We start from the raw sequence: 22,361 nt of genomic DNA, 5'->3' as shown, positions 1-22,361 counted from the left end.
AAATTTTCTGAATGGGAGCATTTCCATAGATGTCCTTGAAAGTGGTCCAATAACCGTGTTCAAATGGTCCAGAGCAGGCAGGGAGACATGCATCATTCTGGCAGAGGTACTCATGAGATTTTTGATTTTTGATTAATTTTGATAGGACCAGCATCTTAGCTACAGTTTGTGATCTCCTATTTCCGGTTTTGTTCTCTGAGAATATCAACATGGCAGGATTTAATACTACTTATGCCCCATTGATTTATTGCCAAGCCATCAAAACACCCCAGCTGTGTGATCAATCATTTCTATGTTGCGCTCTGCTCAAAACACCAGTCAGCCTTGCTGCCTCTGAATTTCTCTGATGTAGATCATAACAAATCCCAGAGAGGTTTTCTTGCAACAGCAATTTGTATTCTGATGAGGAAATCCAATTATTTATTTTGTAAATAAAATGTGAGGCTAAGGAAGTGATGGGCTTTAGCTGGGCCTATGCTATACCCCTCTGGAATCAACCCAAAGGCAATCATTTGGTCGCTGTCCGTGGTGCTGAAAATAAAACAGGTTGCCTGCGGGCATAATGGGCCAGTCAAAATGTTGCTGGCCAAATGAATGTGAAAGACAACCTCCCCAGATAATTGTGTGTCAGTGAACTAAAGCAAAATCCTCAGTTCCTTAGTACAAGCATGCGCCAAAGTACCTCTAGGAATGACTAAACTTGTGAAAGACTCATACATCGGCGGCGGATTGAGTTCCCTACAAGTTGCTCTCAGCAGGGAACCGGTGCGCCGCCTGGACCTGAGGCCTCCAACATCTGGTCCGGGGGCGTCTGGGAGGCGCAGGCGCAACCGTGAAAAGTTGCGTCACTTTTCTGAGTAGTTTCATTTTTTGTTTAAAAGAAATGCTTGTGAAAGCCACGCGGCTTGTAGTACAGGAGGAAACGTAAAAGAAACGTTAGTTCCAGTTCAGTTTTTTGGGATACAGACAGTGTCTTTTTAAGAGATGTTTCCTCGTTTCTTTCCTTTCTTTTCATGCTGTCTCCTTTGCCTGCATTTGTAGACTAAACTGTTGTCTCGGTTTGTTGCCTATCAGTCTGAAAAGCTGCAAATCCCGAAGGAACCGACACCCTCCTCCTCCTCCTCCTTGTGTTGCAGCAGCAGCAGCCAGCACGGTGAGCGCGTCCTGCAGCAGCAAGCAGCAGCGGCGGCGGCAGCAACAGCAGTACCTGTCATTTGAAGACGATCACTGAGAGACGTGCACCACTCCAAGACAACGGAGAGCACCGAGGTATTTCAACTAAAACAATTACACATCAAACACCACTGAGATCACTGGAGAATAAAGGGTTCGTGTGTAGATATGTGCGCCTCCGAAAATTACGCAATGGTAAGTTCGCCTCGTTGATTTTCTATACCGACTGCTGCGCGCTTTCACTCACATTTCAGTGTAGCTTTCGCTGCTGGGGACCAATTTAGTCGGGTTTCACTTAAGAAAACGGCTGTTTCTACGTGAGATATGAATGGATTTCCTTCTCTTTTTTCTTTTTTCTTATTTTGGCACAAGTCATCTCACCATGCCTTTCTAGAGAAAGCCAGAGAGAGTGTAAATAAGATGGTATGTGGGCGCTTTTATTGCTGATGTTTTCCCCTTGCAAAAGCAAAGGTCACCCACATAAATTCACGATTAAACGTATGCATGCGGGAATTAGAAGGATAAGGCTGGAAAAATTAACCTATCGATTCTGCGCTGCCGAGGTGGGAATTTATTCTCCACTGATAGATATAATTAGCCTATATCCCTTTCCCACGATATGCCTGCAAATCCTGAATATTAGAATACGAGAATTTAAATGATCACACAAGAGTCTTTAGCAGTGGAGATAAACTGTTTTTCCAATACTGTTGGCTGGAGCCTGTAGGAGCTGACACCCTCCTCCTCCTGGTGTTGCAGCAGCTGATTACGACAGGACAGCATCATATTAACTTAACTTACTATATTAACTGAGCTGTCAAGATTTAATCGTTTTGAATGGCTGACAGACACTCGAGGCAACCCCCCCCCCCCCCCCCCCCCCCCCCCACACACACACACACACACACACATACAAACACACACTTGCAACATTAAAAGGCTTGAATTTGGGTCATTTGCAAGCATGTCAAACCATGCTCCCTTTAAAGTTGAAATGAATTATTCATGTTCACCAAGATGTACAGAGGAATTCAGCACACATGGGGAGGCTGGTATTATGCTGAGCCAGATCTATATTCCTCATATATCCCTTATACAATGGGATTAAATAATTAAGGCCAGCATGAAGAGTGTCACTAATAAGCTTTCTCATTTTCTCCTCACCCACAGATAGAGTTATACATCTCTTTCTCTCTCTCTCTCTCTCTCTCTCTCTCTCTCTCTCTCTCTCTCTGTCCATGTATATTTCAGTGTTAGCGTGTGTGTATGCATACGTGGGCCTTTGAGCCGTTCCTTTATCAAGCGTGTAGCCAATATTCATGCTTGACTGTCTTATGGTCGATTGACAACACAGTGATCTCAGTCTCATTGTGGTTGACAAGACAATAGGGCCCCAGTCTGTTTGACATGTTTGAGACGTCTAATGCCTCGTCTGTCATTGGTTCAGCCACTATTCCCACTTATTGAGAGTCTTATGAGGTGCCACGTCCTGCAGTGTGTGATATCTCTTAGGTCGTGCTGTGTAACTTTCAGAGAATGAAATATACCATGCATTCACTCTATAATTTAATCCTTTTTGTAGTTTGCCTCCATTGTCATACTGAACTATACCCAGGGTTAGAGTTTTTCTATCTTGGTATGAATTGCATGTACAATTTCTCCAGCATCTAGGGCATAAAAAATCTTTTCAGGTTTTTAAGTTACTCCTATCCGTCCAGTGCAAAGTAAAGAATCTCCTGCTCCTTGCCCTCAGGACAATACAGTGTTATAGTCTCTGTTGTTTCCTATCCAGCTGTAGTCACTGCCAAACACACAGGGATTAGTCATAGATTCTGAAGACTGTTTTTTAAGTAGCTTTTTATTTGGAGCCTCTAGCAAAATGGTCGCTGTGACATTTTCTCTTGTGGGTCAAATGGATGGGGACAAACAGAGATAATTGATCTTATGTCTGTCTCTGTAACAGTCTGGTTGGGGTCTGTTTAGCTGTTCATTTGCCTGCCTGGCTGCTGAAGTCATCTCCGCCTTTTGCTCTGTCCGTATGTCTGATTGTGTGTTTGTCTGTTTGTCTGTTTGACTGTACATCCGAGCCAGTTTGGTAGCGGCCGTACTTGACAGTTATTATCCTTGTCTATATCTCTGGGTTTTTCCTCTGAGCATGGTCTGTCCTATTACTTGATAAAGCATCCGAGAGCTGCTTTAGATGTAATTGGATTCGGCACTAGAGGGTAGGGACACAGAGAGGAATTTGTGTGTATGTGTGTTTATGTGTGCCTGCGTTAGCCTATGTCCATGTGTGTGTGGGAAAGAGATAGCACTTTTATGTGTGTGTGTCATGCTGCTTGTGCTGTAATGATTGTGCGTGTGTGTGTGTGTATGTGTGTGTGTGTGCACGCGCGTGCGTCATTTTGTGAATTCTCGTGTTTGCTGCCTCTGCTACGGAGCGTGTTTGCTCTGTTTGCAGTGAATCATGGTGTTTTTTGAGAAGCTGTGCAGATGAGTAAGACGTGGAGGCGGTGGGGGCTGACCACCCCCCCCACCACCCTCAGCCCCACCACTCCACCCCCTCCTCCCCTCCTCCCCCGTTCCTCATACGGATCTCAACACTGTCACCACCTTGCTGTGTCGCTGCACAGCGACAGTCTGGCTGATCAGGAACTCGCTGTTGCATCAAGGGATTTGATTGGATTGGATTTATGTGATGAATTGAAAATCAACTTAAGCCTGGTTAAAGATGTCTAAAATCAGCAAGAATGCCAAAATGAAGTTCAGGTTTATTTCCACAGGGGTCCTTGTCATGTACAGATGAGGCATATACAGTATTATGGAGTTAACATTCACAATGCTCTGTAGAATTGCCTCATTAAAGCCTCATTCTCACCTTTCCTAGTCTGCATTAGGTTTATAAGTGTAAAATAATCATAATAATATAATAATGATATCACATGTTCATATGAAGTTGTTGAGTCCCTTTATAATATCTCTAAGATATTTTAAAAATTTAAATTCTTGTACATAATGAATGAATATAGCTGTAAAAAGTCAAATTCTTCATTTTTGTTATTTGAAATGATGGACTAGTTAACAAAAAAAAACAGACATTTCTAGAGATCTGTTCTGACTGAAATGCAAATTTTGTTAATATTCCAAGTATCTTCTTCTCTGTTTATAAAATTGATTCTTCACTCTTCCTGTGCATTTCCATATGGAGCAATTCAACTTCCAAGGCAGTGGCATTATGTGGAGGTTTTATGTTAGAATTTGAGTGTAGCTAAGCAGCAGTCTGTAGTATGAGCCACAACTTTGCACCATCACAGTGGAGAGAATCTGTGAAGACGCTCTGTTATTGTATTGTTTTTCCCCTCACATGACGTCCTTTCCTCTGTGTGTTGCATTTCAGAGCCCTTGATGCCGAAGTGTCGCGAAGCTGAGGGGAGCATTTTCAGTGCATCCCTGTGAACACACACACATACTCACACTCACGCACACCCTGCCTATTGTATCTTGCCTCTGGGAGATAACCACTTCACAGGAGACAATGAGAGGCTTCCTGCTGACAGCTATCATTCTGCTGCCCTTGGTGAGTAACCAGCAAAAGTACTGTGTACATTTGTGTGTGTTTCTGTATTTGTATGTGCATATCGGAGTGTGCAACCTTGTGTCATGCAAGAGGCGTTGGTGTGTGCATGTGCATTAGCGTACATGCCAAGGTACTACTGGTATCCGGCATCCATCTCTGGCTTGCGTGGCACATTTATAAGGATCTGTTTGTGGCAGGCACTGGAAGGAAGGAAAAATCACCATATGCCGCATCAGCACATCAGCATACGCTACAGGTCCTTGATCAGCTCTGTGTTAAGGCGACTGACCGCCTGTTAGAACAATAACAGATGGCCTGGCTGACCGGAGAGCTGCCTATCCATCTGCTCTGACTCACTTTTATTAGCGGTGTCATTGAAAAAAACAGTAGAATGGACGATTTGCAGAGGATATGTGGGAGGAATACACTGGAGTGTTTTAAAGGGAATTATGCAGCATGTGTGCCCACCACTGTAGCTTTGGTTTGTCTGCAAGCTATTATGTGACTGGTCATCCTGGACATCATCCTTTTCTTACATGTAGTTTTGATGATGATGTCCTTGCACTCCTACTTCATCATTTTCTTTTTCCACTTCTTCTTCTTCTTCTTCTGCCTTGGGGTGCAAGCACAACGCACTAGAACCCTATTTTTATTGTGCTGATTCTTCTTTATTTCCCCCCCTAAAATTATCTGGAGCTCAGAAACCATAACAGCTTACAGCAACAAAACCTGCCAGGCTCAGGCTCAAAATCCAAATGCCAAATGCCACTAACCTCTTCAACTCTTTTGGTCAAATCAGTGGGTTCATTATTACAAATTAATGCTGTTTTGTCAAACCTACTGTTTATTTTAAAATCCATTAGAGATCCCAAGGTTTTCCAAAGATACCAAACATGTCCTGCTGAATTACAGGGAAGTGTGTGTAATATGATGCACAAGACGTAGCTTCAGTAAAGCATTGCAACCAACAGATACAGAATGTGTCACATTTGTTGTACAATATTTAGTGGAAATTCACAGTATAAGGGGCTTAATTAACATATTGTTCCATCACAACCAAATATGATGAATGAAGGATATGATCCATTTGAACATGAGAGTGACTCTGGCAATATCATGAATTTACCAGCTGCCAATAACTCATTGGTTATTTGATTCACTTGACATTTTGCAAATGTCATCTCTGTGTTCAGGCCCAACAAGATCTGACGTGATGTACCTCATGAAATTTAGTGGCATTTGGTGATGGATGTCACTTTTTTGACTGTTTGCAGCTATATTCATTGTTATCATTAGCAGCATTAATAGTACTGGCTGTGGTAGTACTCCTAATAATATTACTGAAGTAGTGGTAATGATAAAGGTAAGAGTTGTAGTACTAGTGGTTGTAGAGGTGGGAGTAGTAGTGGTAGGGTGAGGTTGGTGGATGGGTAGGTGGATGGTAAGGGGAGAGTGTTCCAATATGACCTTCTAGTCACAAGCCTGCCTCTCTAACCTTAAGGCTGCCGCCACCCTCGACATATGTTAAGTGTGTCATATTATATGTGTCACACAACTCATTCTCAGTTTGACCTTCTGTGGCTGATGTGGCACCTGGAGCTGGATGTGATGCACTTGTTCTTTGTCTAATGCGTCTGTGCTGTGTGGTAGCGGGCCGGTAGTGGGCCACATCAAATGGTAGTTTTATTATCTATGTGGTGGTGCAGTGGGAGTTACTGAGTTATCTGTCCCTCGAAAACAGCCTTGGGGAAAAACAGGGTTCTGCTGCCCCAAACTGGAAGGCTTGTCGGGATGACATCTGGCGAGGAGAGAGGAGAGGAGAGGAGAGGAGAGAAGAGGAAAGGGGGAGGAAAAAAGCTTAGACTGACAAAGCTTGAATATGGGAAAGTGAGGAGCACACTTGAAAATTTTCATGCTGATTTGCCTATACATTGTTTCATGCAGTGCCATCAGTGCCTTTTAAACCCCCTGTAGTCTCTCCTGTAAGGCTCCAGAGGGTTTGGTATATGTGTGTGTGTGTGTGTGTGTGTGTGTGTGTGTGTGTGTGTGTGTGTGTGTGTGTGTGTGTGTGTGTGTGTCCATCCCAGCTGTGCAGTTTCACTCTAAAACTCTTCACTGTGGGAAGTGTATGACCGAGCACAGTTGGGCCACAGAGGACACATGAAATAATGATACAGCTAAGAACAACAATGGATGCTTGTAGTACTTGGCTGTGAGGCAGACACACACAGATATGGTTTTTGGTGCAAAAAACACTGTAATTTATTTAATAACTGGTGTGCAAGAGTAGTGAGGGTAAAAAAGCAAAGTGACTGGGGAAGCCCTGGGCACAGGCCATTGGGATGCTCGCAGGAAGAGGGAGTGAGTCACACCACAGTCAGGCACACAGCTGTGTGTTTAGCTTCACTCCAGATCCTTTCCTTTTGCGCAAACACTTCCAAACAAGCTTGTCGCAAGTTTGCTCCGTGCCTCTCGCTACACCAGAGAGATTCAGGTCACCACACTGCCTCCACCTTCTTCTCTTCTCTTGGAAGTTGTTAAACTGGTTTTCAGGCTGGGCTGTCAGGGGAGTTGCCAACAGGTGGCCTCTCCCTTAAAAAATCTACCCAGAAAATCCATCTTCCACAAGGAATATATGAGTGCATGTGTGAATGTATGCATAGGTGCTCAAACGTATGGGTTTATATGTCTGTATGTTTATTGTTCATTTGTCTGAGGAATGGTTTGTGTCTGGCATTGATTTTTCATAGAAAAGAAAGGAAGAAAAAGAAACAGTGCCAGCTCAACAATACTCACGACCTGTTATCCAGGCCTCCTTATCATGAAAATGATCAAAACAGAGACGAAACATTTCATACTTTGATTTAGCACGTCTGTCTGCTGTCATGTCAAATAGATACCACTCATCTGCATCCAATTATTTCTCATTTCTTGGAAGGCTTGCCCACAGTATCAGCTAGCTCTTAGCTGGCTACCTGCTGCCTAGCAACGTGGATGTTTGTCATGGGATACAAAGAGTTTCCTCTAACAATGCTTGTAGAGGTTTCATTGAATAGTATCAAACACTAGCAACAACTTGAAAAAAAATGAGGTCATGAATACACATTTTTCCGCCCCTTAACAGTAATGAGACACTTCTGCTGTGGCAGGGAAGCAGACAAAAAAAAAAAAAGAAAAAGAAAAAAAGAAAAATCAGATCGTGTCCAGCTCTGGACAAATGTTTTCTGTCGACCGGGGACTTAAGGGATAAAAACCACCAGGCTAAACAGGCCTAATGGTGTTTCAGTGTTTTAAAATTCTGCCCATTTGCACACAGTAAATTTCTAGGACATCTTCACTAGAGGTTAAGCCCCAGTGGTCTATCTTATCTAGCCAGTTAGGCCTGAAGCCCATTCATATTGTATTAGAGGGCAGAGAGATGGAGAGATGAGACCGCCATGGCTTGGAGGGCTGGGAAAGATTACACTTATAGACTATCATGGTGAGGTAGAGACAGGGGAGGGCGGTTGAGGCTTTGGATGGATGTTCAAACCAGATATGGACTCAAGAGAGTAAGAGTGGGAGAGTTATGGAAGCCAGGTTGAAAGCCATTGATAGACTACACAGATAAATGTGCCACTTATACTGTAAATGAGTAAATAAAGTAGTTCCCCTCACTGCACCATGTGGAGGGACAGTGATTTTTTTTTTCCCCTTTGCTGATAAACACTACTCTGGAAAGGTCCAGTATGTCGGTACAATTTTTACTATGACTGACAGAATGTGTGTGTGTGTGTGTGTGTGTGTGTGTGTGTGTGTGTGTGTTCTTCCAGGTGGCGGCAGAGTCAGAGCACTGCATCATCAAGCGTGAACATGAGAAATGCATGGAGAGGATCGCGCTCCATAACCCCGTCGATGACCTTGAATTTGGTAAGCGGGGATGTGTCCAGTGTGTCCGCTTGTGCTTGTGCTTGTGCGTCTGGAGTGTGTCATCACATCCTTGTGTGTCTATAATTTGGCATGAAGCCAGTGGCTGCTTTCATGGCTCTGCAGTGATTCAACTGTTTACATCTTGGGTAACTTAGCAAACACAGAGCTGATGTTGGACGAAAAGCTCAAACGAAGCTCGTTTTCTGCTCGACCACCATGCGTTGTTCGGTCTTTCCAGTTGGTTTTACTCGTTTCGTAACCCACAGAGGACAGTGTTATCCTTAAATTTAAGTTGAAACATGAACATCGCTGAAATTACAGCAGCATGGTGTCCATCCACCACAACACTAGTTTCATACGATGTTCATAATACAAGTATATCATAAATGACCTCCATCCATCCAGTAATACAGGATTCTTCAAACCAAATGTCCACGTGCGATGTCATGCTGTGCTGCTTTCACAGTTTTCCCACCCGTCCCCTTCCAAAAACATAGGAAGCCAACTAGGTGAAACCTGGAAACAATTATTTTCTTGGCTATGGACCATGGTTTTCATTAGAAACTGCTGTACGCCTCCTGCTGGGGCACTGTGAGAAACTTGCCCAACAGACTGCAACTCCCAGACTGCACTCTGACTCATGGCTTTGTCAGCAGCTACTGGCTAGTGTGGATGAGAAAAAAAAAACATGGAACATTTAAAATGGGAGATAACAAGTTTAAAGAGGAAAGGAGCAGTGAGTTGAGCAGGGAGTGAAACAATTCTGATGTCGATATGCTGGCTAATATATACATAAGCACCCATTTTTTACAATGATCCCTCAAATGTGGTTATCAAATACTTGTGACAAAGCTATGCATGGAGACAGGCTATTTTACAGTTTAATGATAAACTTTACTATCCAAAAAGATGTTAGTGCACTGATGTTAAATGAACTTTACTGGGAATGTAACAATTATGAATAGCTAAATAAAAAACACACTAATAGAACTATACATTTAAATATGTTAATTACACTTGAATTAAGAAAAAGGAAAAATGATCAATTATACATTTCTAAATTACCCAACTCATCTTTTTCTGTGTTATGTTCACATTATCTTAGGTCTTATTATTAGGTCAATAACAATACTGGTCAATTGGTATATATTGGTCTGGTACTAATAAATAACGAATGTTCATTTTCTGTTTTCAGTTGCTTGCATTTAAATGTAAAGCACCAGACCCTTACACCTTCTGTAAAGTGGACGCTTTGTTTATGCATTTGTTCAGCTGTCCAATCTCAGATAATTTGGTAACATATGTCAGCCTTCCCTGCCCCTTTAATTGATTCCTATCTCCCTGCTGTCCCTTTAAAAGGAGCTGTCCTGTGTTTCTGCTGACAGCAAATTGTTGGCGAGGAAATAAAAACGCCTGCTCTGCAGAAATCTGACTGGATAGGAGAGGGAAAGTGGAAAAGGTAGAAAAGAGAAATGAGGACAGCGCAATGGCAACAACATGACAGGAAAGAGAACAATGGCGTCCTCAGAGTGATGTTAAGAACACACCGGAGATACCGTTTTGACAGTTTTCTGAAATGTGAATTGAGTGGCGTGGACCGACTTGAGGCTCGTTCTGATGTTTATTTGTGCCTTACAGAGACAGACTCAAAGATGAAGTACAGGCCTTGCATACCAACTTCTATTCCATCACTCAGCCCTTATGCTAGATTAGTCTGCTCACGGTGATTTTCCCTTATTCAGGTTTATCAAGATCCATTTTAAAGGCAGTGGAATGTATAATTTATGTTATTATTTTGTGAAATGGGCTTCTTTGTCCTGAGATTAGGCTAGAGCACATGTGAAATTGGTGCATAACATTTTGCTCCCTGGTAATCACCATCCAGCTAAATTTAGCTATAAGAGTTCTGAAAGCAACAGTAAAATATTTCCGATTATTCATGACTCATAACTAAATCATCTTCAATCAAAACTTTACCCAGTACTTTTAATGAGAATCATTTTAATCCAAATTACAGACATTTCATAGTGATTATGGGATCTAGCTCCTAACCGTGGTGCTGTTACACTACTATATATCTCAGTTTGTTGCACTGAAGATTGCACTAAAGATTGGGCTGCATATGATACTCATTTAATCAAGTGGCCTTAAACTTTGTTGCATGAGTTACTACGGCATCATGTTTTTGTTTTAGTTTTTTTGTTTTTTTGTTTTTGCTTAACTTCTGATCAGTATTCTGCAGCAGTTGCATTGAACCCCATGACTGGAATATTCCTGATATAAAAATTTACATTCAGTCCACAGCCTGTGTGTTATCAGATCAGCTGTAACAAGAAGAAATTTCCATCTTGTGAATCCAACCATCCACCTTGTGAATGTATGTGTGTGTTCCTATCTGCTCCTCTTGCTCACATTATGTGCATGGCTGTGCCGGACAGGTACACCATCGATGTACGACATGTGCTTAATGTCTAATGCTGCATATTCTCGGTCTTTGAAGCCAGCTGAAGACCCAGTATACTGTGGGATCGTCTGTGCGATAGGCAGCGATGCAGACACATTGCTTTCTGTGCCTCAGTGCAGCTCATTTGGCTCCTATTTGCCCTTTAAAAGGTAATTGGCTTTGTGTCCAGCTCACCAGACAGAACCAAAACAGATTAGAGACTGAAGCAGAATAGAAGCAGATCTCCAAACACACAAATGCGCGTCCACACACACCCATAAACACACACACAAACACAAACACACACATGTGCATCTGCATCCGTGAACGCAATCATACAATAAAGCCCACAGACACACACACACACACACACACACACACACAGATACGCTCTTGCGGATGTCATGAGCCGACAGTCTTGTACCTGCCTCTGCAGCATATAAAACCGCCCGAGCATAAACAACGCAGTAAACCTGGAAAGATAGAGAGAGAAAGAGGGAGGGGGTGCTGAAGATAAAGGAGGGAGAGGAAAGAAATGCAGGCAGACAAGACAGAATGAAAGCCGGCGCAGTCATAACCTCACTGAAAATCAATTATCAAAGATGGATAGTGAGGACGATATTGAGGCAGATGAATACGTAGATAGATAAAAGGAATAATAAAATGTGAAAATGTACTCAGCCTTCCATGTCATCCTACTTGCACTTAGACATTTATCCTACCCATAATTACCAGCCAAGATCATTCACTAACTGTTGCACCCCCTTCTGAGAGCTGGAGGTGAATTGAGAACACTGTTATTTGGGTAGAAATTGTTTTAGTGGACAAATGTGACAAAATACAAGAAGTGTGAGGAACATAGACAATATGCTCACATGCCCCACCACACTCCTCCTGGTAACACTGCTGTTTGCAGCCAAATAGCTGTGGCAAAATGGTTTCTGCAAAGGAATGGGGTTAGTGTTTTGTGATAGGTAGTGGATAAATTGAGCTGGAATTCAGGTTAATTTTAGATTCTTCAGTGAAACCATCGATTTGAACTCACCCATTTATCCAGTTGACACAAAATACAACAGTATCAAAGGTAGTCTATAGATATTCAATGTCTAGGTTAGTATGTATTACAGGAGTACTCTTGTTATGGTGTATTGCTTGGTGCAACGACACAAACAAACTCTGCTGCTGGAATGAGGCCCACTGCAATATAATTTTGGAGCCTCAATGGGAGGTGTAGAGAGGTATCAAAATGAAGCTGCAGGGGTGAGGCTGGCACCTGCAGCTGTAAGCCCCTGAGAAAATGAGGGGAAGGGATAACCATCATTAAAAATTAAAAATACATTCATAAGAGGCAAGGTGGAAGAAAAGCAGGGAAGCCAAAAAGGGTTTTAAAGGCGTTGCTGTTGCCCTGGTCTCACCTTGTATTGATCAGGTAGGCAGAGTCTGTCTGCTCCCACAAGCAGCCAGGTGGAACCATGAATAAGTTAGGGCACTAAAGTTCAGTATGACTCCCCTGCTTCAGAGAGGATCCGACTGAGCTCTTCCCTTTTTGTGAAAAAATAATAATGTACATCCCCTAAGAAAAGGGGAGGGAAAGGCACAAAAGCCAGAAGAAGCTTTTAAGACATGCCAGTACCCCGGTGGTCCCATTAATATGTGATGCAACTGGGGTTTTGGTATTTCCTTAGCATTCCAGTACCACATCATGTTGTGTAATAGCCTAACATTCACTGCATGAGCCCTGCATTTCCTGTTTGCTATTGTATGTTATCTTTTTCTGCTCAGCATGCCCGTGGATGTGGGACAACCTGACATGCTGGCAGGCGGCCAGCGTTGGGGAGGTTATCGTGGTCAACTGTCCGGAGCTTTTCCACGACTTCATGGGCCCTGAGGACGGTGAGTGCCACTGGGAGACGGGCTGGGTCTGCCATTAGAGTTCAAACCCAGTTCAGCTTCACTGCAGTTCAGTTCATTTCACTTCAGCTCATGCGTATCTTCTTGCTGTCAGAGATGGGGAAGGTCAGTCGTAACTGCACCGAGGACGGCTGGTCTGAACCGTTCCCTCACTACTTGGATGTCTGCCTCTTCGATGACAACGCCACCAAACCTGTACGACCTCATTCCCCTCATTTAAATTTTTGATTTATTACACGAACACCTGCTGCTTATACAAAATGACTGACCCTCTGTTTCTTGACTTTAGGACATGTACTATGCGTCAGTCAAGGCTCTGTACACAGTTGGCTACAGCACATCCCTAGTGTCTCTCACCACAGCCATGGTCATTCTCTGCAGGTTCAGGTGAGCTTCATAATGTAGCTTCCAAAGCCAGTCTTCTCTGCCATGGCATGGGTGCCCCAGTGTTGGTCCCCTGATATGATCATTTTACACTGTACATGGCGTTTCACTTGTTCCAGTTCAGGTCATTTTCAGCATTGTCTTCAAACAAATGCAATCACCTCTAACAAGTGCAAAGATCTGCCTTTCTTCAAAGTAACACTATCATGTTTGAAAAAAACAATCCCATTCCAAGTTTCTGAAGCAAGTAAAACCCAGTATTTTTATTTTATTTTTTTTATTTGCTGTAGAGAAATGAGTTTGAAGACATGATGGAATAACTTAAAGATCAGTAAAGCGTGCTCTCTCCCCTCCAGGAAGCTGCATTGCACCAGGAACTTCATCCACATGAATCTGTTTGTGTCCTTCATCCTGAGGGCCATCTCAGTCTTCATCAAGGACGGCGTGCTGTACGCTGAGGAGGACAGCGACCACTGCGTCGTCCACACAGTCAGTAACAGCAGCTACTCCATTTGTGCAGCATCATTAAGAGGCTTTAATAATCACATCATCTGTGACTATTAACAACTACTTCCTCATTTGGTCATCATCAACAAGCATGACCTAAACATCCACACAAGCTTGTTTGGCTGATAACAGCAAATAAAGCTCCCATTTGCAATTTAAAAGCTCAGATTTTTGTCATTGATTTAATTTTGAAGCATATAATTGCAAAAGGAAGTATTTACCTTAGGGAAAAAAAATACCCCTGCTTTAAAATAATGATTTCTGCCATGAAAGTAATCATGCTGTCTTACTAGTTTTGAACATTTTACAGAAGAAAGTTTTTATGTTTTTTTCTTGAACAGACATATAGCACAGTGTTTTGCAGTAAAACCTTCATTTCATTAAGGAGTGCATGTGTATATTATGGACAGTTAATTTGCCTGTTGCATATGAGATATAAATACACGTTCAAAAACTGAGGGCTTGACCCTCCTCTCTCCTACTGTTTTTTGTTTGATGTGCACCTTTGAAAAAACTTCAATCAAATGCAAATATTTTACAAACATGTTATTAGGTGACTAATAGCGTCTCATTGCTAATGAAGGACAACCTCTTAGCCTTTGTCCAGTAACAACACATTTCTCGGTGTTAAGCAGGCATGATAAATAAACCTAATTAGGTACACTAATGGCTCTAGCAATGGCAATAGAAATCTTCTGTTAGCGGAGAATTAACATATCAGTGGCTACTGAGCCCTCTATTCAAACCCTCTGCCTTCACACTGTCGTCATGGCAATCAGAGGTTACCTTAATGGCATCGCGGTACCAGGAATTAGATCTGTGCTCTAATTGGCTGACCCCACTGCGAATATGGACTCTCTCATTAACATGATGTCATTAGATTACGATCCATCTGAGATGTTGTGGGCCGTTGTGTTTGTTGTGCAGTTTTATTACAGATATAGGTTGACAATTTATTTCATGCAGGTGTGTTAAAGGTCAAATCTGTAATTGCTGTGCGCTGCCCTCCATTACAGTGACTACCATTTCGGTTTGCATGGTGATTTACTGGAACAATGAAACTGGTTGCATTGGGTTTTACTGACATGGGCTTTTAAAGGTCATATTTGAGCATATGCAAAAGTTAGATGGTTTGACAAATTGCTAGATTTATCTGTAATGTTTTAGGGGTGCTTGTTCTGGGTGATAGAATAGCAGAATTTACTCTTAGAAATCATTTTGAGAGAGATGATAAGAATCCATTTGAGATATCTCACTGGAAGGAGCTGACCCATATCAGTGACATGAAATCAATATAATATCAGTGGATTTACCTCTGTCATTTGCTCCACAAATACAGCTGACCGTGTGTTTTCCTGTCCAGGTGGCATGTAAAGCAGTGATGGTGTTCTTCCATTACTGTGTCATGTCCAACTACTTCTGGCTGTTCATTGAAGGCCTGTATCTCTTCACTCTGCTGGTGGAGACTTTCTTCCCTGAGAGACGTTACTTCTACTGGTACACCATTGTGGGATGGGGTGCGTATCCAGGCATGAAAAATTATCAGAGGTGGAAAGGCACTATTATCAACTTTTTTGACACTTCTATTTAGAGTAGACTGTACAGGTTTATTCCTGTTCCTATCTGTGATTACTTACCAGGACACAAAGAGTTAAAAATTGTCATAAATAACAAAGCACTTTTAATACTTTAGTTTTATATGACTGATTTAGAGGTGCCATCTTGAGAAAAAGCATGTCTGTACAAACAAACCAGTCTGCTATATATAATCGTAACATAGAAAAAAGAAAAGGGTTTATATAAAGTATGACTTAGAGTCTATGCTTGGAGGGTATTGCTTTATGTTGACATTTCCCTTTAACTGCAGAACTCGAAGCATGAAAAACATTTTTCGCTTTATTATCAATAACGATCTCTGTTATTACAGGAACTCCCACCATTTGTGTGACCGTGTGGGCAGTTCTGAGACTCCATTTCGATGACACAGGGTATGTCTAAATTCCTCTTCACATTTTCATATTTACTGTCAAAAAGGGAAGAGAAATGCATTTCCTCTATTAGCCATGCTGATCATGTAAAAGATTGAGATCACAAAGCACTACAACCAAATTACAAATACATACAAGTTACAAATATCTTTCATGATGCAGGTAAACAAACCTAAAAGTTTAAAATCCATATTAAGACAGAAAACAGCCCTGCATCACAGTCACCTGCACAGCTATGGGGGTTACACAGCTGATATGAATTTGCAGGAACTTTCTTCCTTTGTATGTTTTATATCTTACAGTAAATATGAGGACCACAATTGAAATAAGCCTGCGGGACATGACTGATGATTTGATCTGTGGTTACAATGTGTTTATATTCAACAAACAAATCAAATCACAGATCTCTGGCAAGTGTCATAAAATGGGATAAGCTTTGTTTTGGCAATGAGAATCAAGCCTCTTCTCCTCCTACTCCAGCTGCTGGGATACATATGAGAACACCGCCCTCTGGTGGGTGATCAAGGGACCAGTGGTGGCCTCCATAATGGTATGACAGACTGTGACTCATTCATTCTGCCTCTCAGGTATTGATCACGACTCTTACAAGCACTGAAACGCTGCTCATCTGGCCTAATTTATGACAAGCCTTCCAGATCGATTATTAATGTGTTATGCTCTGTTCAGACACAGTAAAGAGATCATGCCCGTGCTGTTTGTCTCATTTCAGATCAATTTTGTCCTGTTCATCGGGATTATCATTATCCTGGTCCAGAAGCTGCAGTCCCCTGATATTGGAGGGAATGAATCCAGCATTTACCTGTAAGTTACAATCTGGACATCATCAGGAGAGCTGTCATGTTCACTAATACGAGTGCCGTGTGTCTCCAGTGAAGGGTGTGTGCAATTTTCACACTTGAAGTTTCACACTTGAAAATTGTGAAAAATGCAAGTAAATGAGCTGTTTTATGTTGGTTTTGATATATTTAATAGACAGTGCACCTAAAAAACCCTCTGCAGCTGCAAAGACTGTATTGATATTTCCCAAACATCATAGCTTGCTATGGTTTATATTTCGCTGTACTGAGATGTGGAAAAAAAAAAAAAACACAGAAAGTTAGTTAGTGCTCTTTTTTACCTCCTTTCCCTCCCTTTCAGTCTTATTTATGAATACAAAATTGAAGAAATACTCGCAGACAGGACACATGCCACCTGTAAAGTCATTAAATAAAAGCCATAATACCCGGAGGACATTTTTGCTGTGATTATGGTTATTTCAATGACACTAGCTGTTTTAATGTGTTATTAGTGTTTACATCGTTCCTATGAATACAGTAAACACCACTGTCTTTCAAATTTATTGCCATAACTTCCAAGAAGTTTGTCATCTGTCCAATTCTCCCGCAGAATATTCTAAAGAGACCACATGAGGCTGATGAGTAACTGTGACATGCAGTCATGTTGCCTGTCTTACAGCAGCCTGCATCATTTACATATTATTATCATATTATCATAAAGCATCTGACGTGTCCTCCTGAAACCGGGTTGTCTTTCAATGCAGAATTCTTTGCTGTACCTGTTGGCTGTGCAAACCGAACGCCTCAGTCTCATTAAGCATTTGTACTATAGCCAGAAGTTTGTCTTGTTCTGCACCACCAGAGAATAGTGTCTTTTGAGGCCTAGCAGTGAGTGCCACTCTCATCTGTTGCATAGACCTATGCGTGTGTGTGTGTGTGTATGTGTGTGTGTGTGTGTGTGTGTGTGTGTGTGTGTGTGTGTGTGTGTGTGTGTGTGTGTGAGACTGTGTGTCTGTGTCCCTAAAGACGTTGTCTTTGTTGTACTGTTGTGTTGTCTTTGTGCTGTGTAGCAGCTGTGCTCAGAAATGCTTCAGTGAGCCCACACAGGCTGTTCAGCATTCGTGCAGGATGTCAGAGTTATCCGCTATCACAGTGTAAGTGTGTGTGAGTGTGTGTGTGTGCATGCGTGTGTTTATGTGTATTTGATTGCGTGGATGTGTGTCCTTGTGTTTGTGTGTGTGAATGCACGTAAATGTGTTTATGTGTGCTTGTGTTGACCCGCATGTGTGTGTGTGTGTGTGTGTGTGTGTGTGTGTGTTTTAGACTAGAGGTTATTATAGTTTTTCATGCCCTGGACTCCCAAATGCACACATGAGCCAACCCCTACACCAACCCTAAAACCTCTAAAGAATTATGATCAGATCCTAAACAGACATATTGATCTCTTGTTGAGCTACAAGTAGATAAACAAGATGAAAGCAGCTTGACCTTGTGGCTCTATGGTGTCATCACATCTAATGAGACTGTCCTCCACCAAAAAAATGACCCCATAGGTCGTTTGTACAAGCAGGTTAGTGCTACCTGTAGTCATGTAAATAACAACAATGAGGTGGGTCTTAAAGTGAGGTGACGTGCCGTAGCTTAACGAGGTGCTGGGAGGTGTTTGGGGTGGTAAATGAGACACCCCTTCACAGGATTTTCATCTCAGAGACCGCAGTTTGATTGCTGTTTGAAGCGAGTCTCATGTTTGTTTCCGGGTGTTTTGTTTTATTGTTTTATTATTTCTGCATGCCTATTGTTGTCACCATGATGACAAGGTCCTCTAACCTTAACCTCAACATTATACCAACCTTATCGAAGCCTAAACGTAACCAAACTGCGACCGCTTTGACACATGCACCCCACAGCTTGTGGCATATCCCCTGCCGCCCCTAGGGTGTGCTAATTTACGAAACACTCCTGTGGGTCATATTAGAGGGCAGGAACAAACGACCCATGTGGTCGTACGGGTTGGAGGACTCATCTAATATGAAATGATGACATGTGTTCATATACAGTAGGATGACTTTGATTCACGTCTCACCTTATCAAAGTGTGCCTCTGTCCAAAAAGGTTTTTAAAGTAATGCAACTGTGTGTTGGGTGTAGGCGTCTGGCGCGCTCCACGCTCCTGCTCATCCCCCTGTTTGGGATTCACTACACCGTGTTCGCCTTCTCACCTGAGGACGTCAGCAAGAGAGAGAGGCTGGTGTTCGAGCTGGGTCTGGGGTCCTTCCAGGTACACACACTCGCTCTCGCCGCTCTTTCAACTCATGGCTTAAATAAAGGAGTGATGAAGGCTGGGATAGACAAGATAATGAAGCATTTGGAATATAGATGAAAAGAGACATCTGTGCTAAAACTACATTCATCTCAGCGTAAATCACAAATCGGGACCTAAGCAATGAGGAGTGTTACTCCGGTCTGCCCGCAGGAGATGGCAAATCATTTATGAAGTGGAATTCAAATTGTCTCTTCAATAAAGGCTGCAGGTCATGTGGTGTAAAGCGATCAGAGTGTTGTTGACTGATGCATGACATGACCTCTGGGCAGCGAAGTTCAGATTTTTCAAACAGTTATCCATTTCTGCCATTTGGAGCTGTCAAGCGCACAGTTGCTTTGTGCAGCTTTAATAGCGGTGATTGAATCTGTCAGCAGAAGCCTTCAGCTCATCCTGGCCCACAAGCAAACTTTGTTTTACGTAAAATAAGCTGTAACACTTGTAGCTATGAAGGTGCAGTGATTTTTTTTTAAACCAAACCCAACTCTCTGTGAAGTCTGACATCAAACACTGTGTTCAAATGGCATGCGTCGTGTCAAGGCATGAAACAATAAATTCATCTTTTTCCTCTTTAACCTCTTCAACTCCGCTGCTCCGGTGGGTGGGTTTGTCACTGCTTTGTTGCCAAGCTTTTTTCAAATTTAATTTAGAAATTTAATCTAAATTCTTGTGGTGATCCCAAGGTTTCCAAAGACACCAAATATCTCCTACTGAATTACAGGGAAACGTCTGTAAAATGAACAAGGCCTCCAGATATTTTCTAGTTGAGGTAATGCTGCAGCCATAAAACAATGACATCTCGGCTTTGAATATTTCACTCAGTATAAGTGTGATGTAGCATTAATGAGGCGCTTCAGCCAGCAGGGTTGCAGCAGAATATGTATGTGCCATTGTAATGAAAGTCATATCTGTATATAAATATATGTGATTTAGCCCTCACTTGGATGAGGTACGCAAGAGTAGAGCTAGAACAGAAACTTGCAGGAAAGGGGGCTCTTGAGGACCGAGGTGGGGACCACGGTTACAGAGGGTGACATCACTGGGACTGGCCAATAGCAGACCACCTCAGTACTCCCACTTTTCACCGTTAGATGTCAGGCTACACACAGAGTTGAGTTTGAGGTTTGGTTAATCTCTAAAGATGAAAACAAACCACCAGCTGTCCATTTCAAGCTTCTTTTCTCCTAATTCTTGCCTCTGTTTTTTTCTCTTCAGGGCTTCGTGGTCGCTGTCCTCTACTGTTTCCTCAATGGAGAGGTAAGTTCATATCCTGGGTCATACCCAGTCATTCTGATTGAAATCTTATTCAATATTGACATGCACCGACACCAGAAACAATTACAGTGCTAGTTTTGATTTCCATAGATTTCCTTTTATGTATGCATGGCTTTAAGGAATACTCAGGGTTTGTGGTTTGTAATAGTGAGTAACCTGAAAGAGCTATTCACGGATGACAAGTATGCAAGTTTCAGCAGCCTTTACAAGTTTGGTACTTTAAAGGAATACTCTAACATTTTGTGCAAAACTGACTTACCAAGACTGAGACAAGATGCTCATTATCATTTTATGTGAGTCCAGTGCTTCAGTTCCTATATGTAGCATTTTGTGTTAGTTTAGCATAAAGATTTAAAGCTCCATCAAAGTGAAAAAATAAACCTAACAGCAACTCTGAAGCTCTCTTATTTACACAGTGTGTCTAATACGTATTTAAAACACACGTATTAGACGTAGGAGAAGTTAGATGGTGGAACTATAACCATTGAACACATTGAACAGTGTACTGCTGAAGGTGCAGGTAAATCCGGCACAAATTGACTTCTCCGAAAATGACTCTTGCTTTTTAACATTTTTTTTTTTTTTATTATTCCAAGACATCTGTTTCATGTTGTCTCAATCTGGGTAAGCTGGAAAAAGGGTATTTTGCCCAAAGCGTAGGAGTCGTCCTTTAAACTAGATATGGTGACTGATACGAGCACAATACTGCAGTGTTCCGTGCCTTTTCATGGAGCTGGTACAGCTTAAAGTACATTAAAAATGACCTTGTGAAGTTTCTCCCTGAAGGTGCAGTCGGAGATCAAGAGGAAATGGCGCAGCTGGACGGTGAACCGGTACTTTGCTGTGGACCTGAAGCAGCAGAGGCACCCTTCGTTGGCCAGCAGTGGAGTGAACGGGGGGACTCAGCTGTCCATCCTGAGCAAAAGCAGCTCCCAGATACGCATGTCCAGCCCCCTGGCCGAGAACACCAACCTGAGCCTCCCCACCTGAGCGTCTGATTGGTCAGAGTCAGTTTCAAGGTGCCGTCCTACATACATCTAGACCAATCAGAGCAGACCAAAGTGTCCCTAATGTCTTATATCTCCGATTTGGCTATTAGCAAATGAGGTATTTCAGAAAGCATTTATTGAAGATTGAAGATTTATTGGCTTTGTTATTTTATAATTTTGTCGGTTATATAATTTGTCTAATTCATTTATTGGCACAGTGCGCTCTTCAAAGGCATGCCATTTGAATTGTGTTATGATTGATAATGCCCTTAAGATTTTGCAGACAGTTTACCGCATCCATTCAATTGTATTTATTTATTTATTTATTTAAGAAGAAGAAGCTAGAGTTGTTTTTTTTTTTGTTTTTTTTTTTTTATTGAGAAGTTAGACGGGTAAATCTGCATTTTAATTTTACCCCAGTGTTTAATTTTACCTCAGTGTCATTGTTTCCTTTCAGTTGTTAATGTGCAATATCTGCCAAAATATAGCAGATTTGGAAATTTAGGGGGAAAAATGGGGTCATATTTGGCTGTTGGTGTGTACAGTAAATGTGCTTCAAAGTGCCATACAGGTTGCCTGATTGGATCTGATCTGACAACAGTCCAAAGCTGAATAGCAACCAAATCTTCGCCTTGCCTGTACAAATGCTAAATGTTTAAATGTTTCATCGAAAACTCTGTTTTTTTCTACAGTCAGCCATAAGTACAAAGTATGTCAAAAGATATATATATATATATATAAAAAAAAAAAAAAAAAAAAACAACTCATGGATGAATAACTTGTAAATAGTTCAGTTTTGTGTCTGCATTTGATTTGTTTATTTTTTTTATTTTTTTTTTGCATAAAGCGGTATTGTAATGACCTTTTCAACAAAAAAAGGAACTGGAGCCCAAATCTGTAGACTTCATCCCACATCCTGAACGACCTGTAATATCCTTCCCGCTCTGTTCAGATCGATTTTGACAGCTACTGTATCCTTTTCTTCCCGCTCCTTCTACGATTGTCTCGTCTAGATGAAACGAAGTCACTCTGCATTTGACAGTACGCCTTTTTTCTAACTTCATAAAAGTGCTAAAAAAAAAAGAGAGA

General features: G+C 41.9%; 1 protein-coding gene across 1 annotated transcript; it reads left to right on the top strand.

Annotated features, from left to right (window-relative positions):
* Positions 1-1,302: 1,302 nt before the first annotated feature.
* Positions 1,303-21,660, top strand: adcyap1r1a (adenylate cyclase activating polypeptide 1a (pituitary) receptor type I). Its single transcript, XM_030075378.1, has 14 exons — positions 1,303-1,368; positions 4,571-4,750; positions 8,563-8,659; positions 12,885-12,995; positions 13,108-13,208; positions 13,303-13,400; positions 13,754-13,886; positions 15,268-15,421; positions 15,832-15,892; positions 16,373-16,442; positions 16,623-16,714; positions 18,837-18,966; positions 20,224-20,265; positions 21,070-21,660. Exons 2-14 carry the CDS (start codon positions 4,709-4,711, stop codon positions 21,271-21,273), a joined length of 1,335 nt encoding a protein of 444 aa, XP_029931238.1. The 5' UTR covers positions 1,303-1,368; positions 4,571-4,708; the 3' UTR covers positions 21,274-21,660.
* The last annotated feature ends 701 nt before the right edge of the window (positions 21,661-22,361 follow it).

This window comes from Myripristis murdjan, chromosome 17 (assembly GCF_902150065.1).
Source record: "Myripristis murdjan chromosome 17, fMyrMur1.1, whole genome shotgun sequence".
Lineage (NCBI taxonomy): Eukaryota > Metazoa > Chordata > Actinopteri > Holocentriformes > Holocentridae > Myripristis > Myripristis murdjan.
The sequence above is the reverse complement of the archived record's forward strand: the minus strand, read 5'-3'. Positions and strand labels throughout refer to the sequence as shown.